Genomic DNA, 27,194 nt, shown 5'->3' with positions numbered 1-27,194 from the left:
CCTTTCTTCGTCCAGCTGTAGGACTGCCAGCCAACAGTGGCTCGGTCGCTTCAGAGCTGCATGGCCAAAGGGGTTCCAGCCCAGGGGAGTCGGGGTGGGCGGTGGATACCGGGGGCGGGGATGTACTTCAGACGTGATGTTTGCTCGGCCTTGGAAGATGCCGTGAGGCTTGACAGAAAGCGCTGAGGCTAATCCCAGGCAGGGTCTCAAGCCGAACATCCCCAGCACTGTGTGCACAAGGGATAAACTTCCCCTCAGCAGCAGCTCCCAGGGAAAGCTGGCCAGGAATCCTGCCGTCTCTAGTCTCTGAGAGCAAACCACAGACTGGGAGGATTTGCCCCCTGTATCCTTCTCCGCTTCGCTGGAGCTGGCCCCTGGGGACACCCCAGTGTGGGGGGCTGCAGTAGACACTGCACTGCACAGAGCCCCCCCGGCTACGCTGGCGTAGGAGGGGGTGCGGCTGGAGCACTCTGCACCCCAGCTCTTCTGGGCTGTGGCCTGGCCCTTAGGTGGCCCCCATATGTCAGAGGAGTCCCAGGGGCTGTTCTGATGTCATCCTGGGAACCAGGCAGAGCCCAGAATTCAGCTCTGCTCCCCCCATGTCTGAGCAGGGACCTCCTCAGTGCTGGATCTGACCCTGAGCCCTGGCTGCAGGGACAGGCTTCCCCCTTAGCATAACCGCGGATAATGAGCCCTCTAGCTAATGGTTAATATCCGTAATCCAAACCCTCCCCCAGGCCTGGACAGAGAGGGGACGGGATGTGGAGCCGGGAACATGTTTGCTCCCAGCTGGAGTCTTGACTGGGGCTGGCGGGATCAGAGGCCATGCAGGCCTTTAACGCATTAGCCCCGGAACCGAGACTGGGACAGTATCACTGCCCAGGGCCTAGCGGGTCACAGGAGGGTCTGCTGGATGGGGGAGCAGGTGGCAGTGCTGAGGGGTTGAGAGACAGCGGATGACGTATCTCAGTGGGTTTGATTGCCCATAGAGAAATCAGCCCCGACGGGAAAGGGTTCGTTCCTTCCCCAGCGCTGGGAAGCTGTTCTTGCAGCAGTTTTCAGGCTGTGTCTGCCTCAAAGTGTGAGTTTAATTCAACTCATATTTATACACCCCTTGTTTCAGACAGGGAGAAAAGGAATGCCCCCCTCTCCCTTTTCCTGAGCTGCTTTCAGAGTTATCTTTCTAGGCTACAGAGTCATCCGGGCTGACCAGACCCAATACCGCCCCAAACAACGAGAAACCGTCAAGCGCAAATCACATTGGCTCAGACTGGTTTCCTGGCCTGCAGCTCACGTCCAGCAAACCTGAACAGAACCTACATCTTGCTTCTGGCAAATCAAGGGACCGCCCAAGGAGCAAAGATTACAGGGGAACTGCTCGGACGTTGCCATGCCGAAACCCGATCCGAGTATAGGAGACACGGACGGGGCGTTATTTAGTCTGCAGAAAAGAAAAGTGAGGGGGGATTTGATAGCAGCCTTCAACTACCTGAAGGGGGGTTCCAAAGAGGATGGAGCTCGGCTGTTCTCAGTGGTGGCAGATGACAGAATGGTCTCAAGTTGCAGTGGGGGAGGTTTAGGTTGGATATTAGGAAAAACTTTTTCACTAGGAGGGTGGTTAAACACTGGAATGCGTTACCTAGGGAGGTGGTGGAATCTCCTTCCTTAGGGGTTTTTCAGGTCAGGCTTGACAAAGCCCTGGCTGGGACGATTTAGTGGGGGATTGGTCCTGCTTTGAGCAGGGGGTTGGACTAGATGACCTCCTGAGGTCCCTTCCAACTCTGATATTCTATGATTCTATGACAGAGCTTTAGCCTAAAGACCAAAGTACGCGGGGAGTCCTGGGGTCGTAGTTCAGCACAAGCCTTTTGTCTCGTGTTACAATATTGGCTAACAGGGACCTGGGCTGCTGCACCCGAGATGCCATAAGCCCAGATGAACCACGCCAGCTTCAGTGCGGGCCCCAAGACGTACCCTTCTCGGTTCCCTTTGAAAGGCCCAGAACAAGAGGAGCAGCAGTGGGTAGGTTTGGGAGGAACCCGGCCCCTGCCCAGGCCCCGGCTGGTCTGTCTGCACGTTGCACAGGGGGGAGGCCGATGCTTTGCTCCTCCTGTGGTGAGCTCAGCTGCTCGGAGGCGACTCCTCCAAAAACGTGCTCCAGGGGGGACTCCCATCCACCGGCCGGAGTGGCTGAGAAGGTCTTAGTGGTGAGTGTCCAAGGCCAAAGCCCACGCGATGGCTGGCTCTCTCCGGCTCACTGGGGAAGGCCATGGTGGGCAGTGGGGAATGGGAGGGAAGCCCGCATGCCAGTGACACGACAGGTGACCCCAGCGGAGAGCACCCTCGGTGCTGGGGGGTGAGGGAGGCCAAAGCATTCCTTTCCTCAGCAACCTTCACAGCAGGAGCTGGAGGCCGGGCGTGAGGCAGGAGCCTCTCTCCAGCCTGGGTCTCCATGGGGGGCCCTGTAAATCAGAACCATCCCTGCTGACTTTCAGCTTCCCTCCTGCCTCAGTTTCCTGAGGGCTTCCTGCACAGACCTCCCAGCAGCCTGGCTTGGGGCAATGTTTTTACAAGCAGCCAAGATTCCAGGTGGCCTCCATACTTGGGTGCCCCAGGCGGGGAACCCGGGACCTGGGGCACCCGCGTTTTGAAATGTGGCTGCACGCGACTAGCTCGAAGCCGGGGTTCAACCTCACCTCCCGGCGCCGTGCTGTAGCCGCCCTGCCTCCCTGGCCCTGCTACTTACTCAACATGGACGAAGCGTTTCGAGAAGGTCCCGTCTCGACCCGATCGGATCGGATCGGATGGTTCCTTTTTGTTTCCCGCTGTAATGTATGGGTTGGGCCGGTGTCAATAACAGAACGCCATGGTTTAAACAGTCCGGCAGGGATCCCAGTGAGCGGCTGCAGCCCCCCACCCCAGAACGGGCCAGTCGACCTGAACCACGCGCCGGGTTTCGAAAGCTGCGTTTCGCTGGAACGTTCGACTTTGTTTTGTTCCGATTCGGAGCCAAACCGAATTTTGCGCTCTCAGAATTTCCCGAGGAAGGGAAATCCCGGGCCGTGACCAGCGTAAGGACCCCAGCTGCTCGGCGGCCGCCTGGGGACCCCTTCCATAGCGCTCGAGCCGGCTCCCCGGGGCCCACCCTGCTGGAATGTCGCTGGAATGCCGGTGCCCTTATCACCCCGGCCAGCTCTGCGTCGGGACTGCCAAGTTTGGCGCTCTCCCCCTGTTCTGCTCCTAATTTAGCCACAGAGGTGATAAGCAGCAGTATATAGTGAAGCCCAGCCACCCCCTCGCTGCGGAGGATCTGAGACAGCAGGATGGTGAGTCCCCCCCGCCCCCCAGCCCCTCACTGGAACCAGCGTCCAGCTCCTGGACGGGGCTGTTCTGAGTGGGAGCCGTAGGACCCGGGGCACTGTGCTGAGCGCGCCCCCCCCCGAACAGCTTCAGCCCCCCACGTCCTGGGGCAAGGGCACACGCTAACAGCAGCCCCTCGGCATGCAGCAGGACACTAACTCGGGGGGACCGGCCCGGGCCATGCCAGAGCCCCATTGCTGCCCCCCTGAGCCCCATTGCCAGCCCCTAGATACCCATTGTCAGAGCCCCCCCAGCCCCAGTACTGCCCGCAGACCCCAAAGTCCCACTGCTGTCCCCCTAGAACCCCATCGTCAGCACCAGCCCCCCCCAACCCCACTGCCAGCCCCAGCCCCAGAGCTTACAGCCCCTGTGGGGAACATGCAGCCAAAGAAAGCAGGGAAGGGAAGAACTCAGCAGCCCTGAGATTACTGGGGACCTTTCCCTGCCTCCCTCCAGCCCTTGCCGCCCCCCCCAGACCCAGAGCCCTTCACCCACTAGCAGCTGACCGCCCCCCCCATGCAGATACCTGCCCTAGAGAGCCCCTTCCCACCCCCTGCCCCATTGCCCCCTGAGAGGTTTGACGGGAGTTTGAAGGTGCTGGGGGTTTACAACTGTTTGTCTGTTTGAATCACGCTGGTCCCAGACACCGGAGAGGGAGGTACCTTTCGTGCCAACTTGGGGCTCCCCTTCTGCCGCTTGTGCCCACTGGCACGCACCACAGGGCTCCTCGCTGGGCTGGCGTGTGGCACAGGGCTCCTCGCTGATTGGCTCTGCTGGGGATAGCAGGATTCCCTGCCCTCTCATTGGCTCTGCTGGGCTCAGCAGGATTCCTTGTGCTCTCATTGGCACTGCCAGAGACAGCAGGATTCCCTGTGCTCTGATTGGCTCTGCCAGAGACAGCAGGATTCCCTGTGCTTTGATTGGCTCTGCCAGAGACAGCAGGACTCCCTGCACTCTAATTGGCTCTTTCCCCTGCAGGCCAGCCGGAAAGCCGGGACCCGAAGCAAAGCTGCCGCCAAGCGCGCCCAGAGGGGCTCCTCCAATGTCTTCTCCATGTTCGAACAGTCTCAGATCCAGGAGTTCAAGGAGGTGAGGGTGCCACGGCCCATGGCGCATGAACGCCAGCATGCCAGGGAGCCTGGGTAATGCACATGGTGCCCACGCAGGGATATGGCCCGTGGTGAGAGCAGGGTCACGGCCATGGCCTTCGCAAAGAGAGAGGGGGGAGTATTCAGCGCTAGCTACCCCAGGTAGTCACAGCACACACACAGCGAGCTAGAACCCGAGCGTCAGCCATCTTGCAGGAAGGCTGTAGCATAGCACGACTTTATGTCTTAGAATCCAGAAGCTTAACACACAAGAACCAAAACCAGAGAGAGACAAAACAGGCTGCTCCCTGTGGCAGAGAGGCCCAATTCACCCCACCTTGCTGTAGGCAGATTGACTGCAGAGGACCCAGATCACAGGCTACCCTGCAGAGCCCCCGAAGCCTGCAAGCAGAACCAGGAATCCCCTTATAATTTAATGTGACAGCTCAGACTTTTCACACAGTTTGCAATACACTGCACTTTGCATTGACCGGATGGTTTCTGAACCTCTGGCTGTCACGTTTTTAGCTCTTCTTCCCAACCACAAGGTACTTGTTTGGAACCAAAGCCGATATTCTCCCCGAATCACCTGACTCCGGGAGCTGAAGCTTGAAGGGGGAAATGCCAAATATTGTGACACTCACAAGTCAGCCGTGCTGCAGTGGCAGGGAATAATGTGACCTAGGGACTCAGCCATGGCAAGCTGGGCTGGAGCTCCCCACTCCTGCTGGGGCAAGGCTAGGGAGAGGGGAAGATGCCAGCTGGAGGGAGGTTCTGCCCTACTGAGAGAGTGAGGGGGCTAGTGCCGAGGGCTGCGATCAGGCCCAGACCCCAGGGCTCAGCGTCTGGTTCTGTTCCCAGGCATTCAGCTGCATTGACCAGAACCGTGATGGCATTATCACGAAATCAGACCTGAAGGAGACCTACTCCCAGCTTGGTGAGTGAGCACCTCGCCTCCCACTCTCCCAGTGCTCCTTGGCCAGGGGCAGGCACCAAGCTATCCCCAGTAATCATGGTCGTGAAATGCCAGGCCTCAGCAAACCCCCAGCCCTGGATCTCGCTGCAAGCTTCAAACACAGACTACAGAGGTGCCCAAAGAATGACAAACCTGTCAGGACATATCTATCTATCTATCTATCTATCTATCTATCTATCTATCTATCTATCCCCATCCACTCCATCTATCTATCTATCCCCGTCCACTCCACCTATCTATCTATCCCCATCAACCTATCTATCCCCATCCACTCCACCTATCTATCTATCTATCCCCATCCACTCCACCTATCTATCTATCTATCCCCATCCACTTCATCTATCTATCTATCTATCCCCATCCACTCCACCTATCTATCTATCTATCTATCCCCATCCACTCCATCTATCTGTCTATCGCCATCCACTCCATCTAGCTATCTGTCTATCCATCCCCATCCACTCCATCTAGCTATCTGTCTATCCATCCCCATCCACTCCATCTATCTAATCTATCTATCTATCTATCTATCCATCCCTATCTAATCTATCTATCTATCTATTCCCATCCACTCCATCTATCTATCTATCCATCCCCATCCACTCCATCTATCTGTCTGTCTATCCATCCCCATCCACTCTATCTATCTATCTATCTATCTATCTATCTATCTATCTATCCCCATCCACTCTATCTATCTAGCTATCTATCTATCCCCATCCACTCCATCTATCTATCTAGCTATCTATCCCCATCCACTTTATCTATCTATCTATCCCCATACACCCCTCTATCCACCCCTCTATCTATCTATCCCCATATACCCCTCTATTCACCCCTCTATCCACCTCCATCTATCTATCCCCATACACCCCATCTATCTGTCTATACCCAGCCACTCTATCTATCCCCATACACCCCCTCTATCCACTCCCTCTATCCACCATCTATCTATCTATCTATCTATCTATCCCCATCCACTCCATCTATCTATCTATCCCCATACACCCCTCTATCCACCCCCTCTATCTCTCTATCCCCATACACCCCATCTATCTATCTATCTATCTATCTATCTATCTATCTATCCCCATCCACCCGCTCTGGCTTGAGTGGCTTGCCCTCTGGTGGGAAGGCAGTGGAGGTTCCCTGCTGTCCGGATCTCTTGCAGAAGTGAGTTCCCCAGTTCCATACCAGTCCAAACCTGGGCCCGGTGCATCGCTTGGAATCGAAAGGGTCAGAAATTCCTTAATCTCAGGCATGGCAGCTTTGTGCGAGATTTGCTTTGGCATTCCCATGTATCAGCCTGGCGTCTAGTTCCCCTGCCGTGGCCCCGTGGAGCCAGGTGCTGCACAGAGACAGGACGTGAAAAAAGGGCTGAATTTTCAGTTCATTCAAAGCAAAACTGGGAGACTCCTGCACTTACGCTGGGACCCCAGGAACAAAGCTTCTTCTTGCTTCCTCAGCCCTGTGGTGCCGATGCCACCCCCCCACACACACACCCCCGAGCGTGGGCCTACCCCTTGGGCCTCGGGAAGAGGGGAGCCCTCGGAGCAGGAGAAAGGCAGGGAATTCTCAACCACCACGGGCCCATGGGCTGGTGCCCAGTAAAGGAGGGTCCGTCCAGTGGGTAATGCACCTGTGAATGGGGGCGTGGGCTGCTGGGGGATCCTGCACCGCCGGGGAGCAGGAGGGGCCGGGGGGCACAGCTCTAACAAGACGAGCCCTTTATGTTACAAACCGATGGAGGAAGCTAGCTGAAGCTCCAAAAATACCCAGCCCCTCACCCCCCTGGCTGACAGCGGGAGCTGGCTGCTTATCGGCAGGGCCGCTGATTAAGTAGCCAGCATGCTCTTTCCACCGGGCACTTGAGCTTGTCATCTCGTGATTTCCTCCCCATGCGTCACCGCGGATAAGGCTGGCTCTGCTTGCCTGCACTGTGGGGGAGTGAGGCCATCGGCTTCTGGGCTCAGCCCACCGCCCGTTGAGGGGCTGGGGCCCGGCTCAGGGGCGAAGCGCACCGCCTCCTAGAGCAGCCCAAGCAGCGGGCCCGGCTCAGCCCGGATCCCGGCCCGGCCCTTCTGGTGCTTTTATCAAAGGCAATCGAAGGGGGTGGGTGGGTGCAAGGGGGCTCTGCGGAGATGGCTCTCTCCACCGACGCTGCCATGGAGATCGGCCTATAGATCCCGACTGAGATCAAGGGGCCCCGTCGTGCTGGGCCCTGCACCCACCCCGGCTGAGATTGGGGGCACCACTGTCATGCCAGGCTCTGCTCCGACCCTGACAGAGATCAGGGTCCCCCCCATCGTGCCAGGTGCTGCCCAGACACACAGCAAGAGCCAGCCGCTGCCCCAGAGGTAGCGGAGAGGGGGAACAGAGCTCAGCGTGGGTCGTGTCATCCGATGGCTGGAGCAGCCTCCCTGCTTGGATTGTGCTGGGTCCGGACCTCCCGCCGTACAGCAGTAGGGCTCCACGGGGCGGGGCCCACTCCTGCCGCTGGAAAGCGAACAGTGCTCCGGGCGGGGGGCCAGAGGCATCCTGGGGAAGATGGGCTTTCACCGGGTCTCCCCTCCTCACCAGGGAAATTGAACATGAAGGACGAGGAGCTGGACGAGATGCTGAAGGAAGGGAAGGGCCCCATCAACTTCACTGTCTTCCTCGCACTCTTTGGGGAGAAGCTGAATGGTGAGTAGGCCACGGCACCTCCTCTGGGAGCCATATGGGGCCGAGAGCTGGAGGGGGCCCTTTCGAACCGGGGCTCTATTTTCCTCTGGGACGTCCCGGGCCCCATCGCCAGAGCATCCGAGCGCCTCACCCTCCGTGATGTATTGATCCTCACACACACGGGGTTATGATTCCAACGGGACAGATGGGGAAACTGAGGCATGGAGCGACTGGGTGCCTTGCCCAAGGTCACGCTGGGGTGGCACAGGTTTCCCGCATCCCAGACTAGCCCCCAAACAGCTGCAGCATCCTCACCGATTCCCTCAATAGCTTCGCCGGCATCCCCTCCCCGGCGTGGCCGGGTCCCCTGTCCCAGGCTCCGGGCGTGAGCCATGGCTGAGCGGTGCCGGGCCCCATGGGATCCATGCAGGAAAAGCCGTGTGGTCTCCTGCTGCTGCTGAACCTGCGGGGGTCTTTGGAACCCAACCCCCCCCACCCAGCAATGGGCCTGGGGGGGGTACGGGGGGGGCTGCAGCTGCCCTCTGAGATGTGGCTTTGGCACCTCAGAGCAGTCGGGACGCAGGCAGGGAATGTGGGTTCCCGGCACCGCTGAGGAGAGGGGGGGTCGTCGGCTCGTCCTGCCCCGCAGGCCCGGCGTGCAAAGACAAGCAACGCCGCGCCCCCGCCCCGAGGCAGGAACGGGGGGGGGGGGTCTAGAGCCAGGGGAACGTGGCTGGGGAGCCTCAGCCTTTCATCCTGAGCCAACCAGCCCCCCTGCCCTCCCCAGGCACCGATCCGGAGGAATCCATCCTCAACGCTTTCAAACTCTTCGACCCCAGCGGAACCGGCCACGTGAACAAGGACGAGTGAGTCAACGCGCCCCAAGCCAGGGTGGGGGGGAGTCGCAGGCCTGGGGGACCCAGCACCCCTCGGCCCAAAGGGACATGAGCGGCCTCTGCTTCTGGGGCCGCGGCTTTTGGGTGCCCAGGTGGAGAGGCCCTTGGCCTGGTGTCTCGGGGTGGGAGGGGGCTGCGCGCCCCCAGATCGGACTGAACTCAATGTGGGGGGGTGGAGGCTGCAAATCAGAGCCCGGGGTGCCTCAGGCTGGGCTCTCAGGGCCAGATTCCCAGGTGCCCGATGGCTCGCGGGGCAGGGCAAGGCCTCTCCGGTGAATGGTAACGCCAGGAGCAGAGCCGGCTCTGTGCCACCCTAGTGCCGGGGGCGTCCTGGGCCAAACTGGGAGTGGGCTGGAGCCAGGAGGAGGCCTGGCTGGGCCCCCCGGTCACTGCCCCAATGGGGAAACAGCCTTGGGGGGCGGCGCGGGCTGCCACAGCTGCAGCCCTGGAAGGGGCGCGGGGCCGGGGGGGAGCAGCCGGGCTGCACGGGTCCCAGCAACTGAGAGGCCAGTTTGGGAACTGTGGGGTGAAAAAGAGTCTCTGTGTGCAGTGGGCAGGTCTGTCTAGCCCTGTGGGACCTGGCCCCTGGAATCGCCCCCCCCCATCCCACCGACCCTGCCCCCCTTCCAGACCTTACCCAGCCCCTGCTCCCCTCCAGCCCCCACCCTGCCCCTTGCCAGGCCCTGTCTGTCAGACCCCGACCTGGCCCCTACCGCCTCTTAGGCCCCAGCCCCCCAGTCCCTGCCTGGCCCCGGGGGCAGTGGGCACAAATCTAGGGCTCTGGTTCTGACTCACGTCCTGTTTCGTTCGCAGGTTTAAGCAGCTCCTGCTGACCCAGGCAGACAAGTTCACCCCGGAGGAGGTGAGACGGCCCCTGCTCTCCCCCCTGCCAAATGTGTGGGTCCCAGGAGCTCCCCCTGCCTTTAACCCCACCGGTTGGCAGGAACCCCCTCCGTGCTGCGCTGGCTTTACACCACACGGCCCCCCGTGGCAGATCTAGGTGCCCGCCAGCCGCTCAGATCTTTGGTGCCCCGGCTGAGGCCGCCCCGGTGGGCCCCGCCCCGGGAAATGGCTGGGATCCCTGCCCAGGTGGAGCAGATCCCTGCTCACGTCCCCACCCCGGCTCTCTCCTGCCCAGGTGGAGCAGATGTTCGCGGTGACGCCCATCGACGTGGCGGGAAACATCGATTACAAATCCCTCTGCTACATCATCACCCACGGCGACGAGAAGGAGGACTGACGGGTGATGCGGCCAGTCGGCATGTGCCCCACGCCTAGCCCCCACGCCTAGCCCCATTGAAATAAAAGCCCGAGCCCATCAAACAAGACAGCTCCCCGTGTGTGACCGGTGGGGCAGGATGGAGGGAGGCCCCGTCTGTGGCCAGTGGGGAGAGGGAAGCTAAGGGCTTGTTTCAAAGGGCCGGGCACAGCTCAAGGCCATTCCCTAAGCACTGGGTGTGAGGCCAGGCGGATCCTGGCACAAGGGCTGGTGGGGGACTGCGATGCAAAGGGCCTCTGCTGGGCATGCAGCCCATGGTGCCCTCCTCCACGGTGGGGAGTGGCGGGCAGGCCCCGGGACGGAGGAGGACGCAAGCCCTGCAGGGGTGCTCTCCCGTGATGGAGGCAGGGGGCATTGGGAATCTGCCCTTGCGGGAACCAGCCTGGGGGAGAATCCGAAGCTCAGGCCCCCGGGGAGGCCCCTTGTCCACACCTTGGGGGTGGCTCTGCCCGGCACAGCAGAGGAAGGGTTGTCACAGGATCGTCTCCTGGCCTGAGAGGCTCCTCTGCGCAGGGCAGCCGGGTGACCAACATGCAACAGTCACCATGTCCCACCCCGTCCCTTATCTCCCGCCACGGTGAGCTCGGTTTCTGCTTTGCTGGTGGCCACTTTCCCCTCCTGCGCTCACCATTCCTCAGGCGCGTCTTCTTCTGAGCCAACAGCTTCCGCTCCCTTTCCTGCTCCCCGCTCCCAGCTCTGGTCTGGCGGGCGAGGGGGGAAGGAGTTGCAGGGGCCAGGGGCCAGGCCCCCCCCACCCCCAGCCGCGGCCAGCCCGTGACACCATCAGGGCCCCTGGGATAAGGAGCGCAGGAGGGAAATGCAGACGTTGGACCAGAGAGAGGCAGGATTGTGGCTGGGACAAATGCTTCTCAAGCAGCATCAGCAGCTCTGGGGCTGAAAGGCTCGTTTCCACCTGCCCGCCCTCCCTGCCCAGCAGGGGCATGAAACCAGCGACAAGTTGTCCAAAGCACTTTATTCACAAGGAAGCCAAAAGCAGTGGGGTGGAGGAAGGGTCAGATGCCCAGCTGGTGCAAATCGGCATGGCCTGGAGCTGTGCCCACATGCACCAGCTTAGCATCCGGCCCACGATATCCAGCAGAAGAGATGCCAGACTGCCAGAGCCAAGCTGATGACCAAGGGCTGGCAGAGCCGCTGTCCTCGGGTTATCTGCTCCGGCCTGCAGCAGTCCTGGATGAGGGAGACAGCAGCGTGGGGCAGTCAGCCTGTGAGCTTAGCCAGGAAGGGTCCTGCTTTCTGCCTTCAGCTCCAGGCTATACCCCCCCATCTCCTCCACAGCCCCGACTGGGCTAGCCCCCCATATGCCCCCCACTGCCCGCACTGCCTGGGGCTCATAACCCTGGGTGGTGTTCGGAGCACCCACTGGTGAGCGGGTCCCCAGAGCACCCATCCCCGTGGGCACATGGAGCCATCAGTGTGTGCTCCAGGCCCCGCTCCGTGCCCGATCTCTAGAGATGAGCGTGGGGCAGCCCCAGCGGTGGAGCCGTGAGCTCTTGCTTTAAGCTCTGCCGGTCCCCGATGTGTAGCCACCCCGCCCAGGGCATCACAGACCAAGGAGCACGTGGGCCCCGGAGACACCGCAGCACCCACCGGGCTGGGCCGGGCTGAAGGAGCCCCGGCTGCTGCTCCAGCGACACGGTGCCATAGGTCAGACCCGAGCACCGGTGGGTCCCGCTCCCCCAGCCCAGGGATCTGCCTTGGGGGCGTCACGTACCCAGCTGGCCCCATGCCATGCTCCATGCAGCCAGTTCTGTGCAGTGCAGGTGGGCACAATCATCAGCAGCAGCAGCGAGAAGCTTTGGGGAATTGGCATGGCCTCGGGGAAAGCGGCGGGCATCAGTTCGAGAACTCTGGAGGGAAAGCCAGCGTTTCTGGGTCAGAGCAGCTCCAGCCCCCCGGGCAGGCAGGCCTAGGCATCCTCTGTGCGGCACCTCAGAGCCGGGCCAGGGGACAGCTGAGCCCTAGCGGGATAATCACGGGGATGGGGGAAGAACAAGTCGGGGGAGGATCCCTGGAGATGCGGGAGGGGGTGAACTCTGCAGGGGACAGTTCCTGGGGTGGGGGCGATTGCTGGGCCGGAGAGGGACAGCCCAGTCCATGTTTCTGGGAGAAGCCCCGAGGAGCCTGGCCCGAAGTTTCCCGTGGGGGATGAACTGTGGCCTTCGTGCTCTCACCTGGGGGTTCCTTGCACCATTTGATGCTGGTGCAGATATCTCCGGCCTCATCGCCATTCTGCAGTCCATCCGTGAGCTGATCTTTGTACTTTTTCAGCAGCAATTTGCACATCCGGGCCTGGCGTCTGCCCACGGCCCTGCACACGGAGTTCAGGGCCTTGCTGATCGCGTCCTGCGGCGAGACCCCTGGCCCGTGAGCTATGGCACCGCGCTCCGCCCACCCTTTGCTCTCCCATAACTTCGCCATCAGCCAGGGACTCATCCCCCGGTCCGCTCCCCATCTCTCCCTCTCTTTCCCCACTCTCCCATCACCGTCACGCCCTCTCCGTTCCCCCCCACATCTTCTCCCTCCTCATCCCACCGTTCCTCACCCCCCCCACACACTTCCTCAGGCCTCCCCCTGCTCTAACCACTGGGCAGGCCAACCCGCAGTGCAAGCAGCACTGGGTGACTTACGTCGTCGGGATCATCGCCAGCTAACGACTTGAGCTTATCCACAATCTGGGTGCAGAACGTGCACTTCTTGGCGGGGGGCCGAGCCTCGTCTTCCTCCTCCAGCTGATCCCACTGTCCCAGAGAGAACCGTGCAGCTATGGGACCAGGACCCAGTGCGGCCAGGCCCAGGGCGGCACTAACCGGGTACGACGCCCAGCCCGAGAGGGGTTCTCAGCGGGGCTGGGCCGGGTGTTCGACTGTTACCTCCTCTGACCACAGGACAACAGTATCCCCGCCAGTATCTATCTCAATCGCTCGTCCAGCCCTAATTATTATTCCTAGTCGCTATTCGCAGCGCAGGAGCACTGAGGAAGGTGGCGATGGGGCAGGGCCCCAGTGCCAGGCGCTGCACAGACGCAGAACAAAATGACGCACTCCCTGCCCCCAAAGGCCATCTCTGAGCGCCGCGCAATCGTCAGTGTGTTTATTAGGGCTGGTTGAACGGCTCCCCTTGAAGCTGCGGGTCAGGGGGAAACTGGGGTTTTGACTCAGCGAAATGCTCCCCGGAAAGCATCTGCTTCCCGCTTGTTCATCCAAAGAAACGGAGCGCCCACAATATGTCGATGCCGAAGTGTCTCCTGGGAGCAGCAGGTCAGGTGCTTCCTGCTTCCAGCCTCCTCTACGGACCGGGCTCCCCCGCGGAACGTCGTCTCCCATGATGCACTGGGGAGAGGCAGCCGCAACAAGAAGCGAGGCTGCAGTGCATCATGGGAGATGTAGTCCAGTCAGCCCCTAGAGGAGACTGGGGGCCTGGGGCACCCGAACTACAACTCCCATGATGCACTGGGGAGAGGCAGCCGCAGGAAGAGGCGAGGCTGCAGTGCATCATGGGAGATGTAGTCCAGTTAGCCCCTAGAGGCGAATGGGGGCCTGGGGCACCTGAACTACAACTCCCATGATGCACTGGGGAGAGGCACCTGCAGGAAGAGGTGAGGCTACAGTGCATCATGGGAGATGTAGTCCAGTTAGCCCCTAGAGGAGAATGGGGGCCTGAGGCACCCGAACTACAACTCCCATGAGGCACCGGGGAGAGGAGGCAGCTGCAGGAAGAGGTGAGGCTGCAGTGCATCATGGGAGATGTCGTCCAGTCAGTGCCTAAAGGAGACTGAGGGCCTGAGGCACCCGAACTACAACTCCCATGAGGCACTGCAGCGGCATTTGCAAAAGTGACATATGAGGGTTTTCAATATTTTTGCTGAAAACTTGAAATTTCGCATGGGGGAAAAAAAACCCAGCTCTACATTTATCCTTTCAACCCCCACTCCCACTCCCCCGGGAGGCGGGGCTGTGCTATGTGCCCCATTTTACAGGGAGGGATACTGAGGCACAGAGAGACACAGTGACCTGCTGAAGGTTACTCAGGGAGCCTGTGGCAGGGCAGGCTAGGCGCCCACCACTGGGCCACCCTTCCTCACCGACACGAGCGAAGTTTTGCCTATCTTGGCCTGGGGTGGGCGGGTGGGGATCAAGGGGGATGGGATAAGGGAGGGCAGTGGGGTCAGAAGCAGAGGGCGTAATCGTTGGGCCATGGAGTGGAAGGGCTGCTGCAGTGGCTGGCTCCTGCCATTGCCTCACTAGCTACCTCAGCTCCTCCCTGGTGCTGGGGGGCAAGGAGAGGAGGGGGGCAGCTGGCTGGACTGACCCCCCCCCCCCCCCGTGGGTCGTAAGCGGCTCCTGCCACCTCCGCTGCAGCCATAAGCAGCTCCCGCAGCAGGGATCGTTCCTGGCTCCGCTCCATCAGCTGCCCTGACCCCCTCTCCCTGCTCCACCTGGGCACTGCAGGACTGGGAGGCGGGTGCAGGTAGCTGGGCTGGGAGCCATGCAGAGCAGGAGACCAGGGAAGGGGGTTTCCGCTCCTCCCCAGCTTCTCTGACTCATCCAGGCCCCCGCCTTCCATTGCCAAACCAGCCAACTCCTTCTGCACCCGGTGCATTGCCACCGCAGCCCAGAGCTCAGGAAATTTCCTCCCTGTGTCTCCTGAGGCCCCTCTCTGGGCCCTGCTGAGCTCCGCTCCCAGAGAATCCCTCCCTTAGCCCCCAAGCACCTGCAGCACCCAGGCTGGGCACCCAGCGTCCCTCCGCACTGCCCCTTGCCCCACCTTTTGTCACCCAACTGCAGTCAGTTCCCCTCCCCTCGCTCCCTGCATGGGCAGCCAGTGGGGAAGGGACAAGGCATGGAAATGGGGAGGGGGAGAGACGGACGCGGCTCCAGCACCCCCCGAGGAAAGGGGGAGGAGAGACGGACGCGGCTCCAGTACTCACCAGAGGAACGGCGGCCCAGAGGCTCGTGCAGTACTGCTCCCTCTGGCATGTGACAGCCGTGGCCACATCCTGGCACCAGAACTTGGGTCCTTGCAAACATCGCATGGGAACCAAATCTTGCCCGGCCAACGCTGCCCAACAAAGAGACAAGTGGGAGGGGGGCAAAGCCCTGTGGACCTGTAACGCCCTCTGGCTGGCCCAGGAGCGCTTCCCCCAGGAGAACGTCACCTCCCAACCCATATCTGGTATGTCACGCTCTGTCCCCACGGCCAGCCCCACAGCTGGTCAGTCAGCCTTTCTGCCATTCAGCTGGGTAAATCTTCAGCTCTAGATAACAACAGGTTCTGCAAGCAGCGTGTGTCAGTCTCACTAGGGCAATGCTGGCCCCACCTTGCCGATGGGTTGTCTCAAGATACAAAGAGACCCTACAAGGGCAGGCTATGGGATCAGAGGTTCTTGGGATGTACAGAACCAGTGTCTTCCTGGGCGTGACTGTGTTCATTCTCATGGGGTTATGTCGGGGGGGGGGCGGGTCTGCCCCAGTGAGTCATTCACTAGCCTGTCCATTAACGCGCAAGAAATCAAACGGAGCCTTTCTAGTAATAGATACCAAAAGGAAGGGCTAAGCAGGATCTGCTGCTCTCTGGAGCATCCCAAAATCCTCGAGAGGAACATTATATTATTATGATAATGTATTTGAATGACCAGGACCCTGTTATGCCAGGCAATGTACAAACACACAGCAAAAAGACAGCCCCTGCCCTAGGAGCTGACGACCTATGCAAACGTGGTCTAGCTGCACTGCAATATGTGGGGCCTTGTCCATAGGAACGTGGTGGGACCTGCCAGACCAGAGCAGAACCAGGGCCCAGCCCACCCAGGATCCTGCCTTTGATAATACCCAAGATCAGAGGCATCAAAGGAAGAGGCAGGGAAATCTGAAAGCAGCTCACTGGCTTCCCTTCCTGCCCGACTCTGGTGACATGCTCTGTGGGGTCTTCTAGCTCAGGGACCATAGCGGTCAGCCCCGAGGGTCTAAAAACCAGGAATCTGACCTCCAAAATCATGAGATTTCAAATTAATAAGGGGGGGTATTTTTATTGGCCTTCTGGGGCTGGCAAGTTTTGGGGTCCACGTGTTTCTCTTCAGCCTCAAAAGCGAGAAACTCCCTTTTTTTCTGAAAGGAAAGCGGAGACATTGATCTAATCACCTGATCCCTGCAGCCGGGGCGCAAGCGAAACGAGCAAATGGATTGAATCGTCGTTCTAACCAGCGTGGCTGGGCCTGACCTGCAGCTGGCCGGCCGGCAAACCCCAGAGCCCTTCGCATGATAACGACGTTTGCCCCCTCCCATCTCGCTGGCCCAGAAGCAGATGCACCTGCCTGTTAGCAGCGCTTGGCTCCTAAAACCCTTCGGTGCTCTTGGCTTGCTCCCGGCTGGGGCCTGGCAATGGACATGGGGGGTGGGGTGGGAAGCAAGCCTACCCCTCCCTTGCTTCTTACCTGTGGCCACAGCGAAGAGCAATGGGAGGCCGAGCATCGAAGCCATTGGAGCCATTGAAGCTGGAATGGCCGGCCAGAGCTCTCGCAGTCGCTTTTATAGCCCAAGTGAAGGAGGCGGAGGGGTCTGGCTGGGCCAGTAGGAGCATCTGAAAGCCAGAGAGACCTTAAAAAGGAGTGTTGAGGTCTTGCCGCCCCCCTTCCCTCCGACCCCTGCTGCTCTTTCTTTCCTCCTACGCCCCTGGCTTTCTGCAGAGATGCTCACCACAGAAACTAACCAGACACAGAAGGCAGCCACCACCACCGGCTCTGCTCTGTTGGGGGCTGGCTTCCTCTCCCCCTGCCTCCTTCGTGGGCTCCCTGCTCCCCATCCCTGGGGCCCTGGTATCTTCCCCTTCGGGCCCGCTCCTGTTCGTGTCAGCAAGGCTGCACCGGGTCGGGAGCCCAACCATGTTCCATTGCAGCTGGGTGGGTTTGGGGTGATTTCCCAGTTCCCAGCCTCCTCACTGCAGCCGCTGGCTTCTCTGACTCACCCGGGCTGGGGGGGGTCGGCCCCCGGCGGAGACCACAGCTCAGCGCCAGGCAGGTGGGAACAACTGCAGAAACAGCTGGTGGTTTCCAGCCCGGGCCTCCGCCTGTTCGCTCACAGGCGAGTGGTGGCCTCTGCACTCAGAGAGCAGAACCCCGCGGTTCATCTCCGTTTGTTCCCAGCTGCTTTGGTCCAAGCTGGCGTCACTGCACCGGTGTCCCGTCGAGGCGCTGTGGCATGGGTCCACCGCGAGTTATATCTGGCATGATCAAATCGTCCGAGACGCCTTCTAATATATTGAGCTAAGCTGGACCTAGTATAGACCCCCCGCAACCCGTGGCACCTGCCGGTCACTGATGGTCATCACGAAAATTAATCAGTAGTGAGTCGGCCAGTTTCCAAGCTGTACCAGATCTTTGCCCCTCCGATCTATGAGTGATTGATTTCCTCTTGTTATGGACTTTGCCAAAGGCTTTTTGCAAGTCACAGGAACGGTCAAACTGGATCATCCTGAGATCCAGCCAGCACAGTAGCCCATCCATGACAGTGGTAGCATCAGATGCTGCAGAGGAAGGAGTAAGTACCCTATGGTAGCAGATGTGGGATAACCTGGCCCCCGTTTAGGTCTGCCCCTAATGCATGTTAGCTTTAACATGAACTCCGGATATTCTGGCTAGCCATATAAATGTCCAATCCCTGTTTCAAACTTGAAAAAGGCCTGGCATCCTGTGGCAGAGAGTTCCACAGTCTAATCGTGCATTGTGCAAAACACTCTTTCCTTTTATCGGTTTCCCGCATCTTCACTTCATCGAATGCCCTCTTGTTCTTGTGTTATGCGACAGAGAGAACAGAAGCTGGGTTCCCACTCTCTTATCTCTAGACCAATTATTATTACAGGTAGCAACACATGTAGTTAAGGTCGGCTGACACGTCCCATGATAAGAGCCTGTTTTCAGATGCTTATAACTTTGCCAAATTTGAATATTTCCGGCTGAAATTTTCCATGCTGGGTGTCTGCCACAGATTGAATTTTGGGGGGAAAGTTTCAACAAAAATGGATCAGCAGTTTCTCCAAATGAAGTGGAAAAAAATATACAGTTTTTTTCCCCCAAGTAAAAAAATTCTTTCAGCGGTTTCATTGAGAAGCCCTAGATTCTGCATGCTTTGGAGCGGGGGCTTGAAATCTGGTGGAGAGATCACCTTCGGGTCAGAGTTGTGCCTTGTGCTGCCCATGTGAAAATTCACCCAACTTTGGCCAAGTTGCAAGGCTTTGAAAAATTGCAGTTTGCACACGCTCACGTGGGATTTATTAGGGTTTGGTAGGGTGGCTAGATTTCATGTGCACTGAGGATGTACCATCTCCACAGAGCGAGGGAGCATGTTCCATCCCGAGGCTGCATGAGCTAAGAAGGACTCTCCCTGCAATTGGTGCTTTGCACTGTGGTGCTGGACACCAGCAAAGAGACTGTCAGGGACAAGCTAGAGGGGACAGGGGCAGACAGGGTCAGTCTTAGGGGGTAACAGGGCAGAAGGGGCTATTCCCTCTAAAGAACATTCCCCTCCCAAGGCTCCTGAATTTCAGCGTTCCTCTGTTAGAAGCACAGGTCTGTGAAACCTGCTGATAAAGCAGAATATGCACCCAGTAGCTGGACACAGAGGATAACAACCTACTACTACCGAGAGTTACTCATTAGCTCAAGTGGCTCAAGAGGTCTGTGGGGTGCAGCTTAAGATACCAACCCTGCTGATGACCCACACGGAATGAGAAGTGTTAATTAGACCCAGAGAGCCCCACCCTGGAGGGTTGGTCAGGCTCAGGAAGGAGTTACAAGGCCAGCTGGGAGGAGTCCCTGTTCTCTGGGAAGGGCCTGGCAGGAGGCCGGTAAAGGGAGAACCTACAAGGGAGTCGATGGGTGGAAGTTGCTTAGTTTGTATTTTTGGCTGGGTCTGACTCTTGCTGAGGGAAGCCCTGTGAGCGGCTGCTCTGGAAGACATGTGAGGCTGAAAAGGTACCCGGTAGGGGTGGAAGACGCTGTGTTACCGGACATCGCTCGTGGGGGACGTCGCTACCCCAGAAAGGTAGCTTTACCTGGCCGGAGGGCCTCGTCGCTGCTGTCATAGACCAGTGAAGTCCAGAGAGAGTGGCGGAGTGGATGAAATACTGGGCATGCCACAAGGAGGTGCTCCAGGACGGTGCAGCTATGGCGGGGCTGAATTACGGCTGTGCAGGCAACCAGACCAAATATGATCTCTGACAATACTTCGCCTCTCGCCCTGAGTCTACTCCCCCTCTTCAGCAGCCTCTTGGGAGGGATGTTGTGAAAGTCCCACGTCAATCGGCTGTCCTTTGCCCACTACCGTACTGACCTGTTTAAAGAATTAGTATGTTCCCTTTGCAGAAACCAGGCTGGCTAGCCCCCATCACATCACCACCTTCCCGAGGTTTGATTCTGCTGTCTCTGTTTCTCTGCCCGGGACGGATTACTCACTGCTCTGTAATTCCCCACCTCACGCCTATGGCCTTCCTTAAATGCAGGTTCAGTGCTTACCCCCCTCAATCCTCGGCGACCGGCGCGGCTTTTCAGGAGAGATTGCCTCCTTTGTTGGATCATATTAAAGAAGTTCTGTATTAAAATCACAAATGAGTTTGATTCCCCATAGTTCAAATTCCAGGGTATTACTAATTAAGAGGTCTCTTGGTTTTTGGTGCTGTTTCTCTCCCTCTGTGTGTGAAACTTGCAAGCTGCTAACTGTGTGAGTACATTCTAAGACAGAGTCTGTTCTCAAAGCAGTTCACAGAGAGAGAGACTCAAAACAATACTCTGTAACAACAGAAACAGCACCCAGAGACTCCCCGCCCTTTCGTTGTATTAACAATTGTCATTAAAATAGAGATAGAGGATGTATGTGGATGGATGCTTGGTGTGGATAATAACTGAATGATCAGGGAGGTGCCAGCCTAAGAATCCAGTGTCCATCGGCTGAAGAAGGCGTCAAGTGGAAATAACCAGAGGACCCTCCGGTGGGCAGACTGGAATCCACCCAACAGCCTCAAGAATGGGAGAACCAAAGAACAAGATAACATCTAGCAGCACGGAGCCATCAGGAATGTGCTATCTGCTGATTGATTCAGCAACAGCATGATGAAGCCATTCCCATAGACTGGCATAGGAAGAAATTCCTATAAAAATAGACTCTAAAAAGTGAGAACTTTGGGGTCTGATTCTGCAAACCAACTTCCAGGAGCATCAGATGAGCATCTGACAAGGCCCTGCTCCCTCCTCATGTCCAGGCCACCTGGCCAGTGGCTTGGCATGAGCAACTCTAAGGCTGGTAACTATGATAACAACCTTGCAGAACCTGTGTGCGTGTGTTTGTATGAATGAATGTGTGAATAAATATGAGATTGAATGGCATGTTATAGCTATAACTAACTGCTTACTAGGATTCTTTCTGTATTCACAATAAATGTGGTATTTTGCCTTTTTCCCTTTAATAAGATCCTGCTGGTTTTTATTTTATTGGTATAACATTTTGGTGGAGAAATGCGAAAGGGGGAATATTGGTAAAAAACCTCAGTTATTGTAAATATTGGTGTGCACACCGCTAGGCATTTCTATTAGGTTAACCAGACCTGCTGGCCTCCGAGAAGGTAGCAGGGGACCTGCTGGCCTCTGAGAAGGTAGCAGGAAAAACAGATTAAACCAGACCTGCTGGCCTCCGAGAAGATAGTAGGGGACCTGCTGGCCTCCGAGAAGGTAGTAGGGAAAACAGATTAAACCAGACCTGCTGGCCTCCGAGAAGGTAGCAGGGGACCTGCTGGCCTCCGAGAAGGTAGCAGGGAAGAACAGGTTAACCGGACCTGCTGGCCTCCGAGAAGGTAGCAGGGAGAAATAGGTTAACTGGACCTGCTGGCCTCTGGGAGGGTAGCAGGGGACCTGCTGGCCTCCGGGAAGGTAGCAGGGGAAAAACGCATAGATTAAGCTATGATTTCAGAATCTAGGCTGTGTCACTTGCTAAGTAATACCAGCAGTGACAAAGAGATTGAAATATTCATGTTAAGATGTTTAAAAGAAAACAGGGTAAGCCAGTACCAGAGGGAGCAATGGAGTCTGAAGGAACTCCAACCTCACCTTTTGTTAAAGAAATTACACCTTTTAAACAAATCCTTCAAAAATTTGGGCACAGTCCTTGGACTAAACAAGCCCTAGCTGATGTCTGCACTATTTCAGACCTAGAGGATAGATTGGCTCAGTATATCCTCATATACAAACCTTCTAGTGCTGCCAAAAGAGATGCAGCAGCAATTTGGTTGTTGTGGGAGGCATGTAAGGATTCTTCCCTCCGCTTGTCTTCATGTAAAGAGGAAAAGGCACAAATGGAAAAGGGAGCAGACAATTGGAAGGTGCTGGCTACAAATACCCAAAGCCAGCTGAAAATAGTGAAAGAGGCACTCCAGGAATACAAAAAGAGTGAAAAAGTTAACTCTGCAGAGGCTGGAGGGAGGCAGGTAAAGGGGGAGAAGGTCCTATGTACGGCACCCCCAGGCATAATTACAAAGAGAAAAGAGAGTAAAAAAAAAAAAAGTTAACTCTGCAGAGGCTGGAGGGAATTAAGCAGTTAAACTTTGTATTTCACCCAAACAACTTTTAACCGAAAATGTTAAAAAGGAAAAGTGTTAGAGAAAGAGCATTCTTGGTTTCTTTGCAGCCATTCTGAAAGAAAAATGGGCCCTTTTCCAAAGGAATGTCTGTAAATTAGCCAGGCAAAAATAAACTATCTGATTAAAATCATTTGACTGGACAATTTAGTCAAATTTGCTAAAAGAACATAAGAGGGTTCTATTGGAACTTAACTGCCTCAAATGTATAAAGGGAATGTAAGATGTACAAAACAGAGCAGTGTGGAAGGGATGTTAAGGAAAAGAAAATGTGTATGTGTCTGTCTGAGTGTGTGTAAATACGTAAAGTTCTAAGGACCAGTTAGTTTTGTTTTTGTTTTAAATAATGCCACTAAAAATCCATTTGACTCTTTAATTCAAAGTTGCAAAACTGACAGACCTTTTTGCTAGACACAGGTAATTAGTGTTGTTTGGCTTTGGGATTTGGCATTTAACCCTTAAAAGGTAACTCAATGCTTTACAAAATTTAAAATGTTTTTAAGTTGTGGCTGCAGCAGGGCAGTCAAAATCAGGAGAATATAAAAAAAAAAATTTGGATTCTTTTTGTTTGTTTTTTGTTTGTTTGTTTTTGTAACAAAATAGCAGATGAGAGTTGTAGTAAAAAAAAAAATTAAAAAAAGACAGTGCCTCTCTGAAGCAACAGCAGGGGTGAGGTGCACAAAACAAAAAGAAGCAATGTTAGAAACACTGAGTCTTAAAATGGCTCTGAGTAATCAGACTGTCACTTTGATAAAGGTACATGAAAACTCTGTAAGCAAAAAAAGAAATAGTGACACCTTATGTAAAAATGGATCTGGATAATGTTATAGAAGTTAAGCTATGGAAGGAATGTGCATTTGCCCCAGAACATGTGCAGGGTATATTGTAGAAGGGGCAAAAGAAATGCAAACATACCATGCTACTTAATTAAAATGCTATTAGGGCTCCAAAGGGAGCCACAATAGGTTGGGTTTTCTTTTTCAGATTGCTGTGTGTTTTGGAAGCAGAAGTTAAAAGTAATCAAAACTCTGGTGAAAGTTGATTGTGTCCCTTTTAAGATAGACTCTCTGAGCTGCTGATGGCTTTAAATCCAAAAGCAGGAAGTTTCTGTGAAAATGCAAATTACCTAAATGATGAAGGAAAGAACTAGCAGCACAAAGGAGCTGCAGATAAAGGACATACCTGGTCAGCAAACAAATTGTCTAAATAAAAGGCATGGGATAACAAGATAATTTTAATAAATTTAATGATAATAAGTATCCCTTTAACAACGTATAGTGTGTATGATTTTTGGAAAAATCCTTTAAGGTCGTATGGTAATGATGCTTCTCAGTTATTACCTGTAAATAAAACTTAAAGCTTAACACAGCAGGAAAAACATTATAAACTTGGTCTGCTGTATAAGAAGGAAAACTCAGGGATTTAATGACTAAACAGTGGGATAATTTGCCCATAACCCTTAAAAGATAAAAGCCATTGAAACCTGGCCTGCCTATAGAACAAAAACAGGAAAATATGGGGGCAATTTCTCTGTTTTGCCTGCAATCAGCAAGGGTATTTGTAAAAGAAATATTTTAAGCAATAATCTGCCACCCCAAAAGGGGTAGAAACATGTTCTTTTTGTCTTTCAGAAAATCAGGAAAAGCTGCCAGCTGAAAAGCAACCCAATACCATGAATCTACTGTCGCAATAGAAATTGTGTTTTGTGTTCTATGTTTTGTCTTGTGTTTTGTCTTGTTGCTAGCACTGTTGTGTGTTTAAAAAAAAAATACTGAAGACCTGCAGGAACTTAAAAATAAATTAAGCTTTCTGTCCCAGCTACAGGACAGCCTGATACAAAAACAAGTACATGCCAATGTAGACTTGGTCCAAATTGGTCTGGGTAACCTAAAAGGCCGATGGAATCTTTAGTAATGGCTTAATACTACCACATGGCTTATCCATAAGGAAAAAAAAATTAGAAATAGGAATCTACACAGCCATAGCTATGGGATGCACTGAAATGCAGATACTTGCCCTAGCTACTTTGGAACACAAAATGTTCTGGGTCATATTGGGAAATATTAAGGGTTTGATGCATTTGTTAAAAAAGAAAGAGATCATTGTTTGACACTTATCAATATGAATGGATGCAATATGTTTCCAGTATTGTAAACCAGCCTTGTTAATGGGAGAAATTGTTGTCAAAATTGCACACCAACAGTCCCTGGAGGCAAAGGTACTGAAGGTTAACCCACTCCCCATATTACACATGGGATCCTTCTGGCTACCCTGGACCTTGAGCCAGTGGGCTGGGGAGGGAAGGGAGCTATTGGACACTAGAGGTTGTACCGAATGGACTCCTCAAAAGTGGGTGTGTCTCACCTTGCCTGTTGCCCCAGAACCTTGTAGTAAAGATACATCACTAGGATCATGTATGTGGCATGAATTGGAATCACAAACTCAAATTGCCTCACAGTACTTTCTCTTGAATAGGCTACATAGAAAGTGACACTGACGATTATAAATCTTAGTGTCAAAAGGGGGATTATGTTGGATCATATTAAAGAAGTTCTGTATTAAAATCACAAATGAGTTTGATTCCCCATAGTTCAAATTCCAGGGTATTACTAATTAAGAGGTCTCTTGGTTTTTGGTACTGTTTCTCTCCCTCTGTGTGTGAAACTTGCAAGCTGCTAACTGTGTGAGTACATTCTAAGACCGAGTCTGTTCTCAAAGCAGTTCACAGAGAGAGAGACTCAAAACAATATTCTAACAACAGAAACAGCACCCAGAGACTCCCCGCCCTTTCCTTGTATTAACAATTGTCATTAAAATAGAGATAGAGGATGTATGTGGATGGATGCTTGGTGTGGATAATAACTGAATGATCAGGGAGGTGCCAGCCTAAGAATCCAGTGTCCATCGGCTGAAGAAGGCATCAAGTGGAAATAACCAGAGGACCCCCCGGTGGGCAGACTGGAATCCACCCAACAGCCTCAAGAATGGGAGAACCAAAGAACAAGATAACATCTTGGAGCCGTCAGGAATGTGCTATCTGCTGATTGATTCAGCAACAGTATGATGAAGCAATTCCCATAGACTGGCCTAGGAAGAAATTCCTATAAAAATAGACTCTAAAAAATGAGAACTTTGGGGTCTGATTCTGCAAACCAACTTCCAGGAGCATCAGATGAGCATCTGACAAGGCCCTGCTCCCTCCGCATGTCCAGGCCACCTGGCCAGTGGCTTGGCATGAGCAACTCTAAGGCTGGTAACTATGATAACAACCTTGCAGAACCTGTGTGTGTGTGTTTGTATGAATGAATGTGTGACTAAATATGAGATTGAATGGCATGTTATAGCTATAACTAACTGCTTACTATGATTCTTTCTGTATTCACAATAAATGTGGTATTTTGCCTTTTTCCCTTTAATAAGATCCTGCTGGTTTTTATTTTATTGGTATAACACCTTTTCCCGGCAGTTCAGCCTCTAGCTCTTGAAAACTCTTGGCTGGACCATCTGGGCCTGGTGACTTGTTGCTTTTTAAACAATCAATTTATTCCCGTATCTCTTCTTCCGATACGTGGGTCTCTAACAACACCTCATCCTTATTACCAGGAAACAGCAGGTGCAGAGTGGGTATTCTTGCAACACCCTTAGCGGGAAAAATTGATGAGCTAAATCATTTCGCTTCCCAGCAATGCACTTAACTTCCTTCATTGGTCCCTGGTGACCAATTACATAGACTCACAGGACTGGAAGGGCCCTCCAGAGGTCATCTACCCCAGGCCCCTGCACTCAAGGCAGGACTAAGTGTTATTTAGACCATAGGCACTGACTACATGGGTGCTCTGGTGCTGGAGCACCCATGGGGAAAAATCAGTGGGTGCTCTGCACCCACTGGCAGCCAAGCTCCCCTCACCCCCCGCCCCTTCTCCTCCTCCTCCCCCCCCCCGAGCGCGCCGCGTCCCTGCTCATCCGCCTACCTCCCAGCGCAAGCTCCGGGAAGGAGGGGGAGGACCGGGAACGTGGTGCGCTCAGGGGAGGAGGTGGGGAAGAGGCGGGGCCAGGGCAGGGATTTGGGGAAGGAGTCGAATAGGGGCAGGGAGGGGGCGGAGTTGAGGTGGGGACTTTGGGGAAGGGGTTGGAATGGGGGCAGGAGGGAGGCGGGGCAGGGGTGGAGTTGGGGCGGGGGCAGAGGAGGGTCGAGCACCCACTGGCACCATTAGAAGTTGGCGCCTATGATTTAGACCATCCCTGACAGGGGTTTGTCTAACCTGCTCTTAAAAATCCCCAATGATGGAGATTCCACAACCTCCCTGGGCAATTTATTCCAGGGCTTAACCACCCTGACAGTTCGGAAGTTTTTCCTAATGTCCAACCTATACCGCCCTCGCTGCAATTTATGCCCATTGCTGCTTGTCCTGTCCTCAGAGATTAAGAAGAATAATTCTTCTCCCTCCTTTTGTAACAAGCTTTTACATACTTGAAAACTGTTATCATGTCCCCTCTCAGTCTTCTCTTTTCCAAACTAAACAAACCCAATTTTTTCAATCTTCCCTCATAGGTCATGTTTTCTAGACCTTTCATCTTTTTTGTTGCTCTTCTCTGGACTTTCTCCAATTTGTCCATATCCTTCCTGAAATGTGGCACCCAGAACTGGACACAATGCTCCAGTTAAAACAACGAGGAGTCCTTGTGGCACCTTAGAGACTAAGAAATTTATTTGGGCATAAGCTTTCGTGGGATTATGCCCAAATAAATTTCTTAGTCTCTAAGGTGCCACAAGGACTCCTCGTTGTTTTTACTGATACAGACTAACACAGCTACCCCTCTGAAACCAATACTCCAGTTGAGGCCTAAGCAGCGTGGAGTAGAGCGGAAGAATTACTTCTCGTGTCTTGCTTACAACACGCCTGCTAACACAGCCCAGAAGGATGTTCACTTTTTTGGCAACAGTGTTACGCTCTTGACTCACGTTTAGCTTGTGGTCTGCTATGACCCCAATTCTGAAGTATCATCCTGAAGCACGGCTCTCTGCCTAGTCCTAGTCCGGACTTGCCTAGTCCTGAAGTACGGCTGTGTTGTGTGTTTGTACAGCACCTGGCACAATGCAAATAATCAATAAGAGTCTGGTTCTCCCGTGGAACCTTTTCAAAGATAGGCACGTTCGCGCCCCTGCTGCTGACCACTCAACCTCTGCATTTGTCAACCTCTTCAGAGCGCTTCAACCCCAATATCCGGGGGGGGGGGGTCTCCTGGCACACTGCAGAATCGGGGCCTTAATGAGCCCCAGCTGGCCCTGGGGA

General features: G+C 54.9%; 2 protein-coding genes across 3 annotated transcripts; one reads left to right on the top strand and one right to left on the bottom strand.

Moving 5' to 3' along the window:
* Positions 1 to 2,619: 2,619 nt before the first annotated feature.
* Positions 2,620 to 10,298, top strand: MYL7 (myosin light chain 7). Its single transcript, XM_073324771.1, has 7 exons — positions 2,620 to 3,326; positions 4,339 to 4,449; positions 5,310 to 5,385; positions 8,005 to 8,109; positions 8,876 to 8,954; positions 9,798 to 9,846; positions 10,123 to 10,298. The coding sequence occupies exons 1-7, from the start codon at positions 3,324 to 3,326 to the stop codon at positions 10,222 to 10,224; spliced, it is 525 nt and encodes a 174-aa protein (XP_073180872.1). The 5' UTR covers positions 2,620 to 3,323; the 3' UTR covers positions 10,225 to 10,298.
* Positions 10,299 to 11,219: 921 nt separating this feature from the next.
* LOC140903526 (antimicrobial peptide NK-lysin-like) lies at positions 11,220 to 16,779 on the bottom strand. 2 transcript variants are annotated; one of them, XR_012156268.1, is made up of 6 exons: positions 16,715 to 16,779; positions 15,212 to 15,342; positions 12,912 to 13,022; positions 12,456 to 12,627; positions 11,996 to 12,131; positions 11,376 to 11,451 (listed from the first exon to the last, which is right to left on the bottom strand). XR_012156268.1 is itself a non-coding variant. In XM_073324924.1 (5 exons), exons 1-5 carry the CDS (start codon positions 16,767 to 16,769, stop codon positions 11,240 to 11,242), a joined length of 681 nt encoding a protein of 226 aa, XP_073181025.1. In that variant the 5' UTR covers positions 16,770 to 16,779; the 3' UTR covers positions 11,220 to 11,239. The 2 variants fall into 2 exon arrangements, 1 of the variants encoding a protein (XP_073181025.1); XM_073324924.1 differs by lacking the exon at positions 11,996 to 12,131 and having other exon boundaries at positions 11,220 to 11,451.
* Between the last annotated feature and the right edge of the window lie 10,415 nt (positions 16,780 to 27,194).

Source organism: Lepidochelys kempii, chromosome 26, assembly GCF_965140265.1.
Source record: "Lepidochelys kempii isolate rLepKem1 chromosome 26, rLepKem1.hap2, whole genome shotgun sequence".
Lineage (NCBI taxonomy): Eukaryota > Metazoa > Chordata > Testudines > Cheloniidae > Lepidochelys > Lepidochelys kempii.
This window is presented reverse-complemented; position numbering and strand designations above follow the sequence as displayed.

Excerpts from the sequence above, each read along its gene's own strand:
- MYL7 (XM_073324771.1), top strand. Across the intron at positions 4,450-5,309 it reads AGATCCAGGAGTTCAAGGAG|GCATTCAGCTGCATTGACCA; the intron begins GTGAGGGTGCCA and ends TTCTGTTCCCAG. Across the intron at positions 9,847-10,122 it reads ACAAGTTCACCCCGGAGGAG|GTGGAGCAGATGTTCGCGGT; the intron begins GTGAGACGGCCC and ends TCTCCTGCCCAG.
- LOC140903526 (XM_073324924.1), bottom strand. The coding sequence starts at position 16,769 with ATGGCTCCAATGGCTTCGATGCTCGGCCTCCCATTGCTCTTCGCTGTG. Across the intron at positions 15,343-16,714 it reads GCTCTTCGCTGTGGCCACAG|CGTTGGCCGGGCAAGATTTG; the intron begins GTAAGAAGCAAG and ends TTTGTTGGGCAG. Across the intron at positions 13,023-15,211 it reads TCTGGGCCGCCGTTCCTCTG|TGGGATCAGCTGGAGGAGGA; the intron begins GTGAGTACTGGA and ends TCTCTGGGACAG.